This window comes from Necator americanus, chromosome X (assembly GCF_031761385.1).
Source record: "Necator americanus strain Aroian chromosome X, whole genome shotgun sequence".
NCBI classification, from domain to species: domain Eukaryota; kingdom Metazoa; phylum Nematoda; class Chromadorea; order Rhabditida; family Ancylostomatidae; genus Necator; species Necator americanus.
In genome coordinates, this window is record NC_087376.1 from 27,953,862 (window position 1) to 27,971,467 (window position 17,606).

At 37.1% G+C, this 17,606-nt stretch overlaps 1 protein-coding gene across 1 annotated transcript; it reads right to left on the reverse strand.

Annotated features, from left to right (window-relative positions):
• Positions 1-2,558: 2,558 nt before the first annotated feature.
• RB195_025727 (uncharacterized protein) lies at positions 2,559-17,360 on the reverse strand (the record flags this gene model as incomplete). The annotated part of the gene is made up of 29 exons (XM_013450453.2): positions 2,559-2,726; positions 2,785-2,861; positions 2,932-3,013; positions 3,129-3,212; positions 3,524-3,600; positions 3,659-3,779; positions 3,963-4,118; positions 4,220-4,396; positions 4,493-4,591; positions 4,647-4,786; positions 4,844-5,036; positions 5,625-5,744; positions 5,812-5,904; positions 6,531-6,724; positions 6,807-6,949; positions 7,556-7,742; positions 8,288-8,444; positions 8,956-9,089; positions 9,847-9,985; positions 10,125-10,206; positions 10,935-11,013; positions 11,101-11,224; positions 13,172-13,341; positions 15,189-15,280; positions 15,987-16,088; positions 16,149-16,272; positions 16,332-16,458; positions 17,015-17,108; positions 17,215-17,360. The coding sequence occupies 29 exons, from the start codon at positions 17,358-17,360 to the stop codon at positions 2,559-2,561; spliced, it is 3,681 nt and encodes a 1,226-aa protein (XP_013305907.2).
• Between the last annotated feature and the right edge of the window lie 246 nt (positions 17,361-17,606).

The window sequence follows — 17,606 nt, forward strand, 5'->3', positions numbered from 1 at the left end:
TTCAAAAAAGGAGAAAAATGAGTTGTAAGTCATTTGCTCATTTATTTGGATTCAACTATTCTTGCATTATTTTGAAAAAAAATACACAACAGAGAGATTTTCTGCATAGGATGTTGTTTTTAAATATTTCTGTAGTATATGTGAAAAGAGAATTCCAGAAATAGACGCGAACTTGAGATTGCACACAGTGGATGTATAGTACTTTGATAGAATCCAGTTAAGCAAAGATCCATAGATCCATGGATAAGCAGAAGTAGAAAATCCTATAGTATGCTAATACAGGGAAGCGGATTGTTATAGTTCGTATCAAAGAGATTGTGAGCGAGGGTAATAAGAGGCTAAGCCGTATTAACGTCGTAATACTCATGAGGTTAGCGAAAGACCCCCCGGAGAAAGCTAGCTTGACCAAAGGCATCTCTATGGTAACAAGTGTGGACATTCGTGAGCGAGTTGATTGCCCCTCATATGACGACCGCCCGAACGAAACTCATTCCCGGTCGTGTTTCTCACACTATTTGTAATTGTTTCCGGTGAAACGTATGGCATGCCATCGGGGACATATCGGGTAAATTTGTAGATTCACCTGCCATTTACGGTATTGAGCACTTTTTAAAATTGACATGTATAAGGACTGGAATAAGCCTATTCAGGAAGAGTCTTCGGAACCCTAAGTTACACATATAGAGAACTTCAATTTGAAATGAATAATCCACAAAAAAAAGAGATAAACAGAGTCATGTGTGAAGGTCGTGGAAGAACTGTCGTTGAACGAAAATCCTAGTCACTGAGCTGAAATCTATTCTTAGAATAAACGCATATAAAGTGTTAGATGCTGTGATGTTGTTTGCTTTAACTAGTCACCATTTCCCAATGGTAACCATTTTAGAAAAAGTTACGGTATAATGGGCTCAACATCACTGAACGATTGCCTCTTTTTTTCGGAAAAAATTTTCCGCGTCACTTCTGTCAAGTGCGTGCATGCAATGCACTCGCAACTGTCGTTTATCCGGGAACAAAAACAGGAATAAAATCATAGCAAATAATTCTTCAAAACGAATTGGATATTTGTGAAACCCATGAGGTTTAATCTTTTCAGGATGAGCTGCGCATACTTTTCGTCCTGAATCTCTCCAGGCAACTGAATCGAAGCTATACAAACAACCTAGGGGAAAATGCATCCGAGAACTACATAGACACAAACAACAAAAGACTTGCTAAAACTTTCCGATGCTTTAAAAACGTGTAGCCCCACGGGAAAAGCCTAGATTCAACTGTGTGCTTATGTGCTAGAATTGTTTGGATGGAACACCAAATCTTGGACATAATTCATACGTATATACATACACAATACATATAAACATACATTCTAGGTTTTTTTTTGACCAGCTTCATACCATTCAAAAATCTTGAAATTTGAATTTATAGGCAATCGGCTTACCAATTCAAGACGAACTACAACTACTACGCACTGTAATCTTGGTTAAATAAAAGCACAACAAAAAAAAATCAACATTATTTCTATGACGCCCTATTTTTCACAAGACTTCCAAGTGACTACAAACCAGCTAAAATCGATGTGTTTATGTTTAAGCTGTAAACCAAAATTAAACGCAAAGGGCTTGAGGGGCTTTCCAAGGAAATTTACTCTTCCCTGATTTGCCGATCCATACGGAGAAATATAGATATGGTACTAATGTGTCGATAAAGGAATCAAACTCTCATCATAGTGATATTATGAGGTATAGTATCCTCTACTATTATCCATAATTATGTCAACTAACGTAAACTGGTATTTTTCTTGATTTTTCAGGAATGGCAGGCAACTCCTGAATCGTACTGCAACTTCTGCAGCAGATGCTTCTTGTAAAAAAGAAAGTGCGGCTATGATTTATTAGAATCCAAAACTATCTATTTTTTGTTCAAATATATACCGATTGATCGATGCATCGATACAACCTTAGTACTCTACAAATCAGAAGAGAAATTTTATTAGACCTCAATCGCACGAAAAGTTTGAGCAATATCTTCAACAATATTCTAGGATAAAGCATCCTACGGAAGATCCAATTCATATGAATACATTACAGTACTTGTAGTCTATTTTTGGGCAACTCTGAGAGAAATGACACAAAACAAATACCAGTGTAGTAGAGAAATACATCAACGGAGCAGAGCATATGGGAGCCGGAAAATTCATGGAAATGCCAATGAGGAAATCAGTGCACAAATGTCCACATAAACTACTAACAGTTCGTAAGAATTAAAGAATACATACTGTAAATTAACCGCACAAAGGGAACAGCTGCGCTCGATCAGCAGCACTTCCCCAGCACCAAAAACCCGTATCTCTAATTACTCTGACATTCTCTTTAAAACTCTACTTGTATCATTATATGGATGTCAAAAGCGGTATCACAGCGTTTGTATAAAGTAGTGACTAAAGAACGTGATTCTGACTAAAGAACAACACGACTACAAATAGTTTTGCGGATCGATCCTGAACAGTGTGAAAGTCTAAAACAGAGCTAATAATGTGTTTCAGGATGTTTTGCCGCTGTTCAGACTAAGTCGCCATCTAGCTGAGAGTATGAAATAGGTCCTGCTCGTACACCACTTGGATGTATGAACGTTGAAAGCAAATGTTGTGGACTGTTATTGTTATTATTTGGAAAATAGCGTCTGGATAGTGATCGATCCGGATACATGGATGCATCATGAGGTGGTTCCTGGAATTGTCTTTTCTCAGATGAGCTTATGAACTTCGGCTGTGAACTAGTAACGTACAGGATAAGGCATGTTAGCGTATGTGCTTGTACCACTTCTTCCCATTGTCCCATGTCTACTACCAGGATATTCTCGAGCTAAATTTTTGGAATATTAAAAAAATTATCACTGATGCTTAGAAAAGCCCGCTGATCGTTATAGACTTACGTTCAAATTCGTACTCCATCAGACAATTTCTGTCGTATAAAGTTGGATCTATTTGTTGCATGTAACCGTTCGGATTCACTTCCTGAAACCAAGAAGGTGAACGCACTAGCGATAAATAACAATTTAGAATCAAAAACAAAGAACGTACAAAAAATAAAAACATGACTAGAATGAATCTGACAGAAATTAGAACATACAATCATGGTTCGTACGCTATGATCGTCCTCACTCGCTTCAGGAATATCAGGTTCCTCACGCTCACAGTGAACAGCTCCTTCGGACTAAAAAAAAACCGAAATTATTTTTCGTATACTTCTAACACCATGATAAATGGAATCTAGATGTTGGGATGTTGTCTAAGCATTCAAATGCCTATCTATGTAGTTTAACTAAACTTATACCAATTATTCCAAAAAACAAAATCAAACTTTACGGGGTAAGAAACAGTCAGAAATAAAATATAAATAAGGAGTGAATAGATGGGGAAATAACAGGATGGATCTATCTAAAATTCTCAGTACAAATCAAGAGAACCAAGCATTAAATAAGGAAAGAAACCACAATTATTTAAATGGTATAGAAAACTACTCACTTGAAGCATAGTTCCGTACATTTGCACAGGTCTAACCCCATCCCCATTTATGGCTGTTCGCACCATTTCAGTTTTCTCTGGAAATATTCGGAAATCTAAAATACATTGTGAGATTCCAGCAGTATCGTAACCCACCCTGTATCTTCTTTTTCTTGTTACGACGTTGCAAATAACAAAGAAGAAGACAGTTGAAAAGCAGCAATAATGTGCCACCGATTGCAAGTAGCATAATAATTGGTCGTGGTATGGATTCCTTCTAAATGTACATGATATTCGGTATCGATTTATAAACCGCGTCAAAGGTGTTCAACCAGGTGACCGCAATGCGTCATGGATTGGAGAAAGGCAGGAAAAAGGGAGTACTTGAGTAAAGGAGAGAAAGAAAGTCAAGAAAAACTCATTCAGTATCGACTGTGAATTCAGTTGTCATAGAAATTACCTTTCCGGAAAGGACAGCAATAGTCGTCCCATCCTCGCTTAAGGTTGCAAATGCAGCCGGTGGTCGAGTTAGTTCAGATGAAAATCCTCTACTATTGATTGAACGAAGCTGGAAGAGATACACGGACGACGGTGCCAGACCGGATAATCGAAGATTCTGAAAATACGTATACATCTGTACATCAAAAACGAAGGGAAAATTAAGAAACAGTAAAATAAAGTTTCCCAAAAGAAAAAAGATGGAGAAGAAGTAAGGACCGAATGTGAGGTATTGATTCCGTGCATAATATCTTCGCCATCTTTCTGATATCTGATTTCAAACGTCTGATCAGATCCACCATCGAATCCAGGAGTCCATGAAATAGAAATAGTGTTCGCTGTACTATTGGTTGCATGAATATCGAGCGGTGCATCCGGAGGAGATGGTGGTCCTATCTGGAATCACGTAATTCGTATGCTTATCGTTTGACCTAACAAAGCACCATATCAAATAATGTAAACAAATGAATAAATAATATAAGTGTTGCCCACCGGAATGTGTATGCTATCGGTGCCAAAACTATTTCGAGCGGTGCAACTGATTTCACGAGCATAATCGTCTGGTGATATGTTGCTAATCCATAATGTGCTCTGAAGCAAATTTCCTGTTCGGAGTAGTGAAATCCCATTCTATTTCCGGATGTACCTCAAAGGTAGAATAATCGAGTTGTATTGTCGACATCCCATATTTTGTGTTATTTCCTTGAATGATTTCTCCAGCTCTACTCCAGATAAATTCAGCATCCGGAACAGCATGTGCTCTGCATCTCGCACGAGCTCGACCTCCTTAAACTCATTTAAAAGATGGAACATGAAGCAAATTCTTCAACAACAACCAATTACCGAGAGGTCCAGCGGCTCTGGACAAAACAGGCAGGGTTATTATCGTTGGAGCGGTGTTTACAAGCAAATAAGCAGTCCCTTCTCCAGGAAATCCAATTCCATTGTCCGCTTGGCAAACGTACTGACCACTAGCTTCCTTGGAAGCGTTCAAACGAAGAGTTACATGAGTTTCACTTCGCTTCACTGATGGAATCTAGAAGAGTTCAAAATCAACATCAGCTCTCCAATTTCTTCACTACAAAGAGTCCGATGTTATCACATTCAGACTTAACAGAATTTTGGAAACCAGTCAAAAATTAAGTCAGGATATCTTGTGTACAAATAATAACACCAATGCCATCACCCAAATATCAACAACTGACGAAACGGAGATTCCTCCCTTACGCAAGTAATTTTCGGATTCTTTACCGCTACTGCCACTTTTTTTTTCGAGAATCTTACAAAAATGTTGGGGATTTTACTAAAATTAGTCATTGTATCCACAAACAGCTTACGCCTGACTTTTTCGATTGTTTTGCATAAGAAACAATCCTAGCTGTAATCATTTCTCAGGATCAGAAACTCTAGATTGATCGAATTGCGAATAGTGCAGCTGTGAAGATGTAAAGTAAAGAAGCAAAACAACTAAAGAAAAATCTGTCGCATTACTATTGTCCTTCTAGTCCTTTTATTTCTTACCTTTCGCTTTTAAATTTTAGGATTTTCCCACCTTTTGTTCTTTGCATATTTTATTTTCTGACAATGCAAAATCGTTCATAACAGATCCTTACTGAATCAATACCTCGTCTCCATTCCGTATCCATCGTACCATGTCAGGTCTACGTGGTTCTCCATCTGCTTCACATTCCAACATCACCGTTTCTCCTTCAGATGCGATAATCGGTGAAGAGATGCTCACAATCTGTGAGGAATTCGTGTAAATTAGAAGTTTCCAGATTTGTTCGATCACTAGCAACTAATAAACATACCCTTGCACTGTATTCAACGGTTAACTGGATAGTTACGTTGGCCGTTCCCACGCTATTCACCGCGAATAATGTGTACATTCCAGCATCAGAATTCTAAACTTACTTGGAAGAATCATAGAGGCTATTTTTGGAGGCTTTCAAAAAAATTTCAAAAAAAAAACGCTTGAAAAATGAATGCCTTCCGTTTCTAGCTCCTTTATGTTCATATTTAGAGTTTCAGAGCTGCACGCTTTCAATTTCTTTAGAAACTTAAACATAACAGGCAGAGAAGCCCTCTAGGTTTAGTTCTTGGGAGTTGAAGATAGAGTTCAGGAGGTGGTTCGCACGCATCAGACCACCCCGTATATCCCATACAAATCTGAGAATCCGAGGCCTTATCGTCATTAGTGGTTTCATTTCACTTAACGGAACAACTCTTTACGCGCATTAACGACAGATGAGATAAAAGTACGCGAGGTGGAATGATGGATTTGCCCGTCGAAGAAACCTCGTCACATGTCCAGAAATGTTAAAATTTCCGACGTGGTTTCATTTTACCATTTCACTCAGACAGGTGTAAAGAGTTGCGTTGTCGAGTGAGCTGAGCTCTGCAATCCCCTATTTTATAGAGGTTCTAGAAAATATGCCTTTCTTCAAAACTGCGTCCCTCACTATGCAAGCAATTTTAAAAAAATGGTGGTTCCTGAAGTACGATGGTTACTCGAATTCAATTTTTTAACCTTAACATTCCTCCCGGATAGAGTGGCTCCACGAGCAAACACATTCCCTATGGTATGATCGAATGGGACACCATTTTTACGCCATCGCCATGCTGATACTGGTGGATTTCCTTTTACAGTAAGATTCTCCCGGAATGAATCTCCTTCCGCAACAACCACACTAATTGGGCTATTCACCAGTAATCGTGGTGCATCTGAAAATATGCCAATTGCTATTCTATGGACACTGAGTGTTGGAGAAAGAAGGATTTTAAGGATCTAGAAATATCCACTTACATAGCACATTTAGTGGATATGTGACATTCTTCGATGTTGGCCACAAGGGATTACTTGCTATGCATCGAATCAATGTGCCGTCGTACTCTTCAGTTGGTGTAAATGTGACTGCATTTTCCACTGTATATCCAGAATCTCGTGACCTGGAAGAAGTTATTAAATTGTAATAAAGTGTTTTAACCTACAACGTAGTTAAACCACGAAATTCCAGCATAGAAGTGCCGAACAACAAACTAATTGGATAAAGTACCAGTGAAAAATCACGCCTTCAAGATCTTCAAGTACTCATAAACCCTTCACACCTATGTGTTTAGGAAAAATTGTGGAATTTAATGGAAGTAGTAACATCTAAAGCTGTTTCAACATAATATATATACAGAGAAAAGGCGCGATGCAACCTCAAAATCCCACGGTAATGAAGGAGCAGTGGAATAGTGCTTCCTCACAGGACCTCCTTTCAGGAATATCGAAAGTTTTCAAGTTCTTTCTTTTGAAATTTCCAAAAATTTGAATGATTTGAATGTATGGACTTTTATAAAAGGAAATCTATTACATCCTCCATTTTGAAGACATTTAAACAAAACACCAACGAACATTTCTAACCCATGTATTTGACCAAAGGAAATAAAACCAGAAAATATGAAAGCGGGCAAATTTCACTGTAAACAAGCAACACGCTGAGAAATGGTGGAATGTCGAAAAAACTGTTACTCCTGGAAGTAGAATAACGCAATGAAATTTACACTCACGTATCATTTAGAATAACTTCTCCCGTAAAAACAAGTGGCGTCATCTCTCCATTCGGATGAAAATTCCATGTGATATATGCTGGTGGATTTGATCCAGAAGATAGACAATGAAGTCTAGCCTCTTCGCCCGCAAGAAGTTGATGTCTCATCCCTTCAGGTGTTCGAATCATCAGTCGCCTTGGTTGAACTGAAAGATGAACTTATATTGTTTGGAAATGTTCGCCTTTTTATAAAGAATCGTTATGTGGTTAATCGAGAAGAGAATTTTTGAATCTCCACGCTTTGAACATGTACAATTTGTAGTACTTTTTCGAAATCTTATCATGGAACAGTAGGAATCCATGAACTAGCGGTCCATTCACGTGTTTTAAAAGAGAGCGAAGGTATGCACCAATCTTGAGAAAAAGGAAAAAAACGAATTTAAGAATTCCGGAGATCACATATGACTTGGAAAGTGGAAGATTGTGCTGAAGTGTTAAATCGACTGAACGCGACGCTCTATCGATTGGTGTGAAGCAGAGAGCAGAGGAAATGTGACAAAAGCGGAACCGCTTTCATGGCAGACGCGTTGCGTGCACCGTGCTGAACACAACCAGAACTCACTACATATAAAGCGACATCACGAGATTTGACATATGTAAATTTTCTTAAATGTTAGGATCCACAGAGTATAAGAATTTATAATTAAAAAATCCTGTGATCGCTCACATAAAGTGAAATTGCTTTACTCACATAGTACATTCAGTTGCTTAGAATCGATAAGAGGTTCATCTAGCGCTGAGTTCATTGCTTCACATTTGAGTCGTTGACCATTCATCGTCCTCTCAAGAGTGATTGACAAAAATGAGATGGCTGAGTCTCCAGAAACTGACGAACGTGCTCCAGGCAGCTGAAGATAGCATATCTTATTGACTTATATCCACAATTATACTCCTTATCATAGTCATTAATCACAAGGATGCACTTTTAAATTTCTGTCATACTCATAGCACAACTCTTCACGACGGCAGCAGGTGGTAGTGCATAGTCAGCGCCTCATGCGTTCGACCAGTTGTACGCGACGCGTCTGGCGCAATAAACACTGTTTCTCTACTGACTCACATGGTTGAACACACATTCGGCGCTAACAAGACATGATATGCACCAGTTTCTTAATCTCACTAACCACAACATCACAACAATATCACAACGAATTGGAAGCTTATATCATAATGGTTTCTTTTTTCCTTAAAAAGCTTTATCACCACTCAGACAACCACAATATATGCATTCCTGGATAAAATCTCGTTCTCACCTTTGACCACCTCGGTTTTCGTTTCCCTTTCATCACACGCTCAAACATTAATAATCTTTCGAAGTATACCGGATAACGAAGTATATCGGAACTTAAAATAACTCACCTTATCATATCCTCTATACCAAGAAATATCTGCTAGTGGATTTCCACCATGTGCTTCACACGTTACGTTCACAACATTCCCTTCTAGGTGTATACCTTCTTCGAGGCCACTTATTCGTGGAGGTAAAGGAGGAGCTGAAAAAAGTTGCGGTTTAGCGAGTTACTGCAATTATAATTAGTTTTTACATGAAAAATTCAAAGAAAAGAACTTTCTTGTTGAATTAATGATAATGATTCTCTACTAATGATCGGTCCTTTCCTCTGAAAGATTTTTTAAGGGATGTGGCAAAGTTTATAAGCCATATCAACTCGACCAGTTCAAATTTCTGGGTGTCATCATCCACAAAAGTTTCAAAAGCAGCACTAAAAACAAAGGAGAATACCCTCCAAAATATTTTGGATTGGAATCAACAAGAATACGAAAAGTTTATCATGCCATGAAGTCTAATTAAAATTTTCAATCAGGTTAAATTCTTTTAAGATCCAAGGATTATTTCAAATTGATTCAATTCATTAGTTTACTTCGGATTCCATTTCACTACATAAACTCATCGATTCCGCTCAAATCTAGTACAATTCGTCCCTTTCAGTCATTATCCGACTCTGCCCTTAATTCTGAAGGATCTGCAAATGGTGTTTATCCAAAGTTTGTCACTGCTATCCAGAATGTGCGCAAAGTCTCAGGAGGCTTCCTTGAACGCTGCTTTTATGATAGATGAGATGTGAAGAAGTTAGCCGGATAAATTTTCAGCACGAGTAAAGTCGACTTTAGTTCAGTATACGTAGTAAACGTCCGAAATGTAAGAAATTGATGAATGTAAATCTTTTTTTTTTGAAATTGACTTTTTTTCGTCATAGGATATTTTAGAGGGGATCGTGCTTGGAAACGTACCCAAAATTTTGATCACATGCTGCTTTGAAGCGGATCCTTCATCATTTCTGGCATTACATTCTACAGTAATGTGGTGTTTGCCAATCATCAGTTCATTAGTGTTTATTGTCAAGTTTGAGATGGAGATGGTGCCATGAGCCTAGATTTGTAATTTATCATAATATTAAAGAATAAAAAAATCATTATGATACAGCGTAAAATAAAACCGGACATCAAAAAGAAAACAAGATAACAATATTAAAAACTTTCAAAAAAAGCTATAAACACATCCGAACTACCTGTGCATGTTCGCTTTGTAAAGTGGCCGGAATAGGATGACCATTAACAAGCCATGAAATTCGTGACGCTGGATTCGATGGCCTAGAACTTCATGTTTTTCTGGGATATTTTCTTATGTTAGTTAAAAAAATGGCAGTAGATAATCGTTTCACCTCCTTCGTAAATAATTCCATTCAATCATTTCACTAATTAGATCATAAAATAACTTGGCAGTTGGATAAATCCCATTCACTAATATTTATGGTGCAACCAAATGGATCCCGTCAATTAAAAGATTACTACTGTCCACTAGCGTCACCTGACCGAGACCAGCTTTCCACAAGGTCGATAAATGAGGAGTATGAGAGGATTTTACATTGTGAGTTCTATTCAGTAGTAATGTGTGATATACTTTGCAGGAAGCCGGATAAAAAAAAATTCTGCTCAAATCCCGAGATCGTAGGACGAAGTGGATGCAGGGGAACAAATTCATACGATGAGGCTGCTCTTGTATTATGATAAAACGAAAAAATCCTCAGGTGAAATCCAGCAAATTGCTTTTTTCATCGATCGCTTCAAAAGCGGTTACTGCGGTTCAACTCAGGATTAATATCTCATTTTCTCATTCCATTTCACTACTGGTAAAAAGAGGCGCTTTGTCAAGTGACCTGATACTTCCGAGCCCTTTTTGACCTCATATTTCTGGATTTGTGCGGTTTTTTCGTTCTCGCTGTGCTTTTTGTAAAACATGTCCTGAACTTTACCTGCTACCTTGGACAGACCGATTATTATTTTTAAGGATGTATGGGATAAAATGAATGCGAACTCACTGGGTTCTACATTGAACGACAGTGACACTTCCTTGTCGAACATTACTTTCACCGATCATCTCCACTCCTTGAGGTGCATCTGAATGGATTTTTATTGTAATACTGAATACGTAGATTAGCGAAGTAAACATGTGAAGAAAAATCAGTTGAAAAAAAATCAGTTTACAGGCAACTTTAACGTGAATTGAACGAGTTTTCGGTGTTCGTCCTTGTCTGTTCGAGCCTCGGCACTCATAATTTGCCAAATTATCCTCTGGCTCCGCTAAGAAAGAGTAGGAGTTCCTGGTTTCCTGAAACGTTTTTATCAAACTTTGAGATCAAATCTCATCTTTTCATATTCTTTCCTTTCTGTTTAATTTAATTTTTGAATCACATTTCACATCATGTTTCCTAGGATATTAGCTTTTGAGTCAAATTTTAAAGAGCTTTATAAAAAAAAAAATTGGACTGTAATTGTCCTGTTCTGTTCACTCTGAACATTAAGGCAGCAGTTTTTTTTGGTTTTTTTTTGTTTTGAAATTTTAGGACTATCCAGAACGATTAAAATATAGATTCTAAATCCTTACAGGATCTTTATTTGAATAAGAACTTAGAAAACTGAAATCGAATTGAATGTCTTTTTTCCATCCAATGTGTTCCAACTATTATGACATGAAAAAAACTAATGTTTACTGGTAAGATGCCTACTAAATATTTATCGCCTCGCATAACTTCTTATTAACCTTTTCACATGTATAAACAACGTGGGCACAAAATATCACAAAATATCCTTGGTTATTTGTAATGCATACGGATTGTGATATGTCCGTCTTAAGTATACAAATGATCCTATACTTGTTAACAGCTTATTAGTAGATATGATAGGCGAATGTGTTAATCCAGCATATACAAAAGTCACGAAATTCTCTCAGGTGAATGAAACTAATTTTCAAAATGTAATTTTCAGATGCGCTGCCTTTATCGACTTCAAAAGTTGAACATAGCAGCGCTTTCCGCAATGGTCCCTTGTCGGCAAGTACTTTTGAATCGCATATTTTTGGATGGTACTCGTGAGCATCCCGAGGGAATTTTTGTTTCAACCATTTTCGGGCTCACATATGGAGCCTTGAGTCAGCGCTTGACAAATAAGCGTTGAAGTATTTTTTTCAGGAAGCTGCATTTGGTTGTTTCGAGGAGATCTTCCTTCACGCATCGTATCACCAAACATTAATAAATTTACGATGAAATTAGCATAAATTGTGAGGGATACACTCAGCGGAGCGCGTACCATCTGCTGTCATCGGTAGGGTGATCCCTCTCACAAAAATTTCACCAGGATATAGGGTAACTCTTTTCTTTACTCAAAAAGAGACTTTTTCCGAGAAGAGGGTGGACTATGAAGGCAGAGAGAAGCATGAATATGGATATTTTCTATCAAAGGTACGGTATACGAGTTAGGGGATGTTAAGCCTGAATCCAGGGATTGGAACTGAATTGGACAGGCAGTTGGTTCCCTTGGTGCCCATCTTCACTGATTTCCATAGAAATAATTAGACAATCGGTCATTAACTGCTCTTTCCAACTACTCGAATAGTTGGATTTTCTATTATTTTGAATATCTCGAACATTGAAGTGGCAAAGGTTTCGATTTATTCGATGATTTGCTGTGAATAGTTCATGCATAGATGTTAATAAATCAAATCTCTAAGAAAAACTGCAAACATTTATGAAATTTATGAAAAGGATGGAAAGAGCCGAATAACGTGATTATCAAAGAAGAAATTTACTAAATAGACAATCCTAGAAGATTATATAGATTATATTTAGATTATATATTTCAGCAGCTATTCAAGTAGATCGACTCCCCGCCAGTTTCCTTAAGTCGCATTGGATCAGAATATTTGACTACTAAAAAAAACCAGCAAAAAATGAGGGTATATTTTACAATTAGAATAATTTTCTAATGATGTCTAGTCGAATTTTGAATTAAATTCAATGATGTTAATATAATTTTGAACTTAAAACACTCCTTAATTCCGTTAAATGGAGGTAGGAACAGATTAGTTGCAATTGCGCAGTTTCCTCGCTACTTTCGATCCCTAAGCGCTCCAGTAATGAGGCGTGAAGTAGCCAGTGATTGGCATAGCCAGGTGGGAACAGTGTGTAACGAGAGACAATGGCTAACACCACCCCAATATTGCCCCACAACCGAACGACCACATGTGGTTGAGGTGATTGTGGATCTCTTGGACACTAACCTGTGTTTGAGGATCGTAATGGAATCGTGCGCTTAGTAGACGATCCTTCAGGTACCATGATACTTCTGGTGGTGGATTACCACCTGCGACCACACATGCTAATGTTACATTATCGCCAGCTCTCACATAGGAATCACCAATCATGGATACTTTTGGTTGATCGGGTGGATCTGGAATTAGTAGTAAATTAGTTTAAATTAGTAAATTTAAAAATAAATTCATTTACTTGGCCGGAATGGTCTCGGAAATAAGAGATTGTTAAAGGGATCGAGGAAATCACTAATAATTTGAAGAGCTTCCTTGTATTAGGAGTAAAAAAACCTCATTTCAATTTGTTTCAACTTCACTTTGTTTGCCTACAAAACTGAGTTCCCTCAAAAAATGTAAATAAAAAGTGGTCCGAGAATAGGTATGCAGAGAAACAAATAATCTAATAAAACTAGAGTTATATCACTGAAAAAAACAATAGTTTTATTGACCAATTGTCGCTTTATTGGGCGAAAAGTGTTGTAAATAAGGAATGTGAAACAGCAAAGCTTTTGAAAAAAAATAATCTAACGAAATTAAATTAACTGAATTAAAAAATACAAATCATACGGTTCACGTGAAATATCCAGAAAGTAAAAAAAAACACTCAGCATAACTATTATAACTGTATGTCTACTTTCGCACTTCTCTACGTGTTTACTGTGGAATTCATCTCATTACTGTTCAATCAAATGTACTAAACCATGCACCTCCCTTATGGAGATATTTTTAGAACATTTCAAGGATATTAAATTCTCAAAAACGGAGCTTATCTATGTGTGTAGCCCTATGTCAACAAAATTCTGTAAAATACCCAGTGGATACACCGTCAGCACACTCTCTCTCTATTCATTATCATCTTCATTTAAAAGAAAAGTTTGTCATAACGCGTGTAATGCGCTGCTCTGCTCTGACAGGTTACAGTACTTGAACTCTTAACAATTCCCCAAGATTTATACTTCAAACAACGATGAGATCTTCAGGAAATTTCCAGCATTGAAAGAGTAATGCTAGGACTTGATCCCTGCTAGATGTACTACTTGTGCAGGTAACTCAAAAATCACAGAAAACTTTTTTTTTCTCATAAGCAAATCGATCTTTTCCGAAGGAGTTCCGGAAGTAGCACAAACCCACAATATATGCAAGATGCATTACTGGACGCGGCTCGTAAAAATGAAAAATGTTCTTGTGTGCTATTTCTAGGATGAAGGCGCTAACTTGATTCAATAAAACCACGAATGCGGTGTGCGTAATATAACGAATGGATGTAAAACACTTCAGAGGCAAGCGAAAATAAACTTAGAAATTAAATAAAAGCATCCTTACAAAATTTGGCGAGGAAAATCTTCTGGGCCTACAAAAATCATAGTAGCGAATTCTGGATTCTGTATGGAAAATTTCTATACACTGCACACTTATCATTGAAATGAATTTTAGGGTAAATAGAAACAGTTGGGCGTAGCAATAAAAATTGTACATAAGTTTTGTGAAAGTAACAGTTAAATTTTTACAGGTAATGACATAAATATATAATATACCGTATGCAGTTACTTGTAAAAACTGTTTTAGTTTTACTAAAGGAGTTTATAATATATGCAATATAGTATAATATATATTGTGTACTAGAATAATTTATTACGCTTATATTTTTGCAATCCATATTCGCTTTTGTTCTGCCCTACTATGTAGTATTTTCCCAAGGGAACCGTAAAATATGATCGTGCAGGTATCGCCATCTGGCCGTAGTTGTCAGTTGTGCTCAACCGGTCATTTGACCCTCCTATATCACACATCGCGGCTTCACCAAAGCGATGAACCGTTGATGAATAGCGGAAATCTGCATACGAAATGATTCCGATCCAGGAACGTGACCGAACGAAAGGAGAAATCGTGAACAACCACATTTTTGTTAAATTAACGAAAGCAGAAAGGACTGTTTACAACCACTAAAAGGGAAAGAAATGAAAACTTTCGAGATCATACCACTTACATAATACATTCAGTGTAAGATTTGTACGGATTTGTCGTTGACTTTCCGGATGATTTGCTTCACACGTCAACACTTTTTTGTAGTCACTTCTTCTGAAAATAAAATTGGAACGATTCTGCGAATAACTATCGTAATAATTAGTTCTATACAGGAATAAATGGGGTTCATATCAACCTCGCGCACATCTAACTCAGAGGAAAAGGAAACGCGAGCAACTAGCTGAAGAGCCAGAATACTGGTATTATTGTTCTATTATTCGGTGCTTTCAAAAGACTCTTCAAAAATAATTCCGCAGCAATAAAAGGAAAGACAGTTGATTTAGTAGAAAAAAAGAAAGTATTAGTCAGAAAAGGATTGCTACCAAAGGTAGTAATTATTATTATAGAATAGTACAACTGGATGAGTATAAATGTAGGATTTAGGACAATTTTCCTGTAGTTCGCATAGGTAAGAGACTGTTTTCATTGTTTCACTTTTTTCTTCCTTTTTTTTCCTGTTTCTAAACGGGTGAGAATGTAGCGATGCAGAATAGAGACTTGATGCTGTCGAAAAAGTTTACAAAAAGTTTTTCTTGGTTTACAACAAAACAGAAAGGAAAGAATGGAAAAAAGGGAAAAGAGGAAAAAAACTAGAATTACTTGGTTTGATGACCTTAAAGCGGACTGTCAACTATTTAGTACTAAAGGAGAAAATACAAAATAAGAGTAGAGCATACCATGTTTGCAAAATATAGAAAAATTTTTCTCCAAGGCATACATCAAAATTCGGTAGAGGTAAATTTTCAAACAAACGATTAACCTTGGACGCCATTGAAGAGCCGCATAACTGGATGAGGTCTTATTGAGATTATACGTACTCCAATGTTGTATACCTTCGTCAATTTTCCGTCCATTGATGTACCTAAACAGTCCTTCTTCCGCACAATATTTTTTTTTTTAAATTTGCAACTAATAAAATTACCAAGCAATGTGGGATTCTGGCTTTGTGTTCGGAACAACACATGTAAGATTCAGTAGGATTTCTTCATTTACATCAATAACAGCACCCGATTGATAATTTGCAAACTGTACAATCTTTGGAGGAACTATAAAGGGAAATCCTTAGAATAATCGAAGAAAAATACAACAACGGGGATAATTTCACCTATAACATTGAGGTATGCTGCCGCTCGAATTGGACCCTCATCCGGGCGTAGCATTTGACATTCAAATTGTCCATCATCGTCCAAGTTCACGTGTTCAATACGAAGATGTAACTCTTCTCGAGAAGACTAAAATGGGAAAAAATAACGTCATAAATATAAAGCTTCCTAACTAATAAACCTTAGAATTCTTAGAATTCTCTAAAAAGTCGTCACATCTAGAGCCAGCACCAAAACCGTTCAACCAACTGAACGCAGCGCATTCGCCGCAACGCAAGCAGTTCCTCGGATTTCACAATAAAGCGCTCCTCCATCTTCCACTCTGCTCACGCCGAAGATGGGCTGCGGTCACCAGGTTGAACACATTTAATACCATTTGATACAGATAGTTTGAGATAAAGCAGACGAAATATATTTCTTTATATTATATTTCGCAGTTAGGTAATCCGTAAGGTGAGATAAGATAAAAGGTGTATCCGATTAAGATCATTGATCTTTAACGTAACAACAAAATCTGGAGAAATCCTCAAAAAGTTTTATGAGTGCTGACAGTTTCTAAAACGAAAGAGAAGAGTAGAAAGTACGTTATAAAGGATTCTGGGCCGAATTTCTAAAAAAAAAATTGGAAGTAAATGAAGTATAAGAAAGGATGAAATAATACAAAAAAGAAGATGCTTCGAATAACCTTGAGGTAACTGTATCTGCCTTGATGTCCAGCTAATTGTCCAACATCATGAAATCCTAGAAGCGCTCCGGTATTACTACGCCACTGGCTGTATCTGAAAAACGAAGATAGACATTACTTTGTATTTCGTTTGTACTTTCCTTTTCTTTGGAATTTTTTACTGGTTGGATTACCTAAAAAAGAAAACTTCAGTTACTCACAATTCTTCACTTGTTGCTGATTTTTCAGCAACACATCGAAATACGGCATCATGTCCAAATAATACGGATTGATTAGTCGGTGTTTCCCGAAAACCCGCTTTGGCAGTCGAAATTAATGAAAGTAACAGCGGAAACACCAAAATCATTGCATAGTATGTGTACCTAGCAACTAATCTGGAAGTATAAAAAAATATTCTGAAAAAAACAACAAAAAGTGAAAATATCGAACTAATCATGCAGAGTTCACCGAATTAGAAGAACGGATGTATATAAACTATGAATGTGTGAGAAAATAACATCTGTAGATGATTAAGACGTTGTTTATTCCACCACAACAAATGAAATTTAATAGGGATAGGGGTAGGTTAATAGGATATGATTGACAGTTCCTC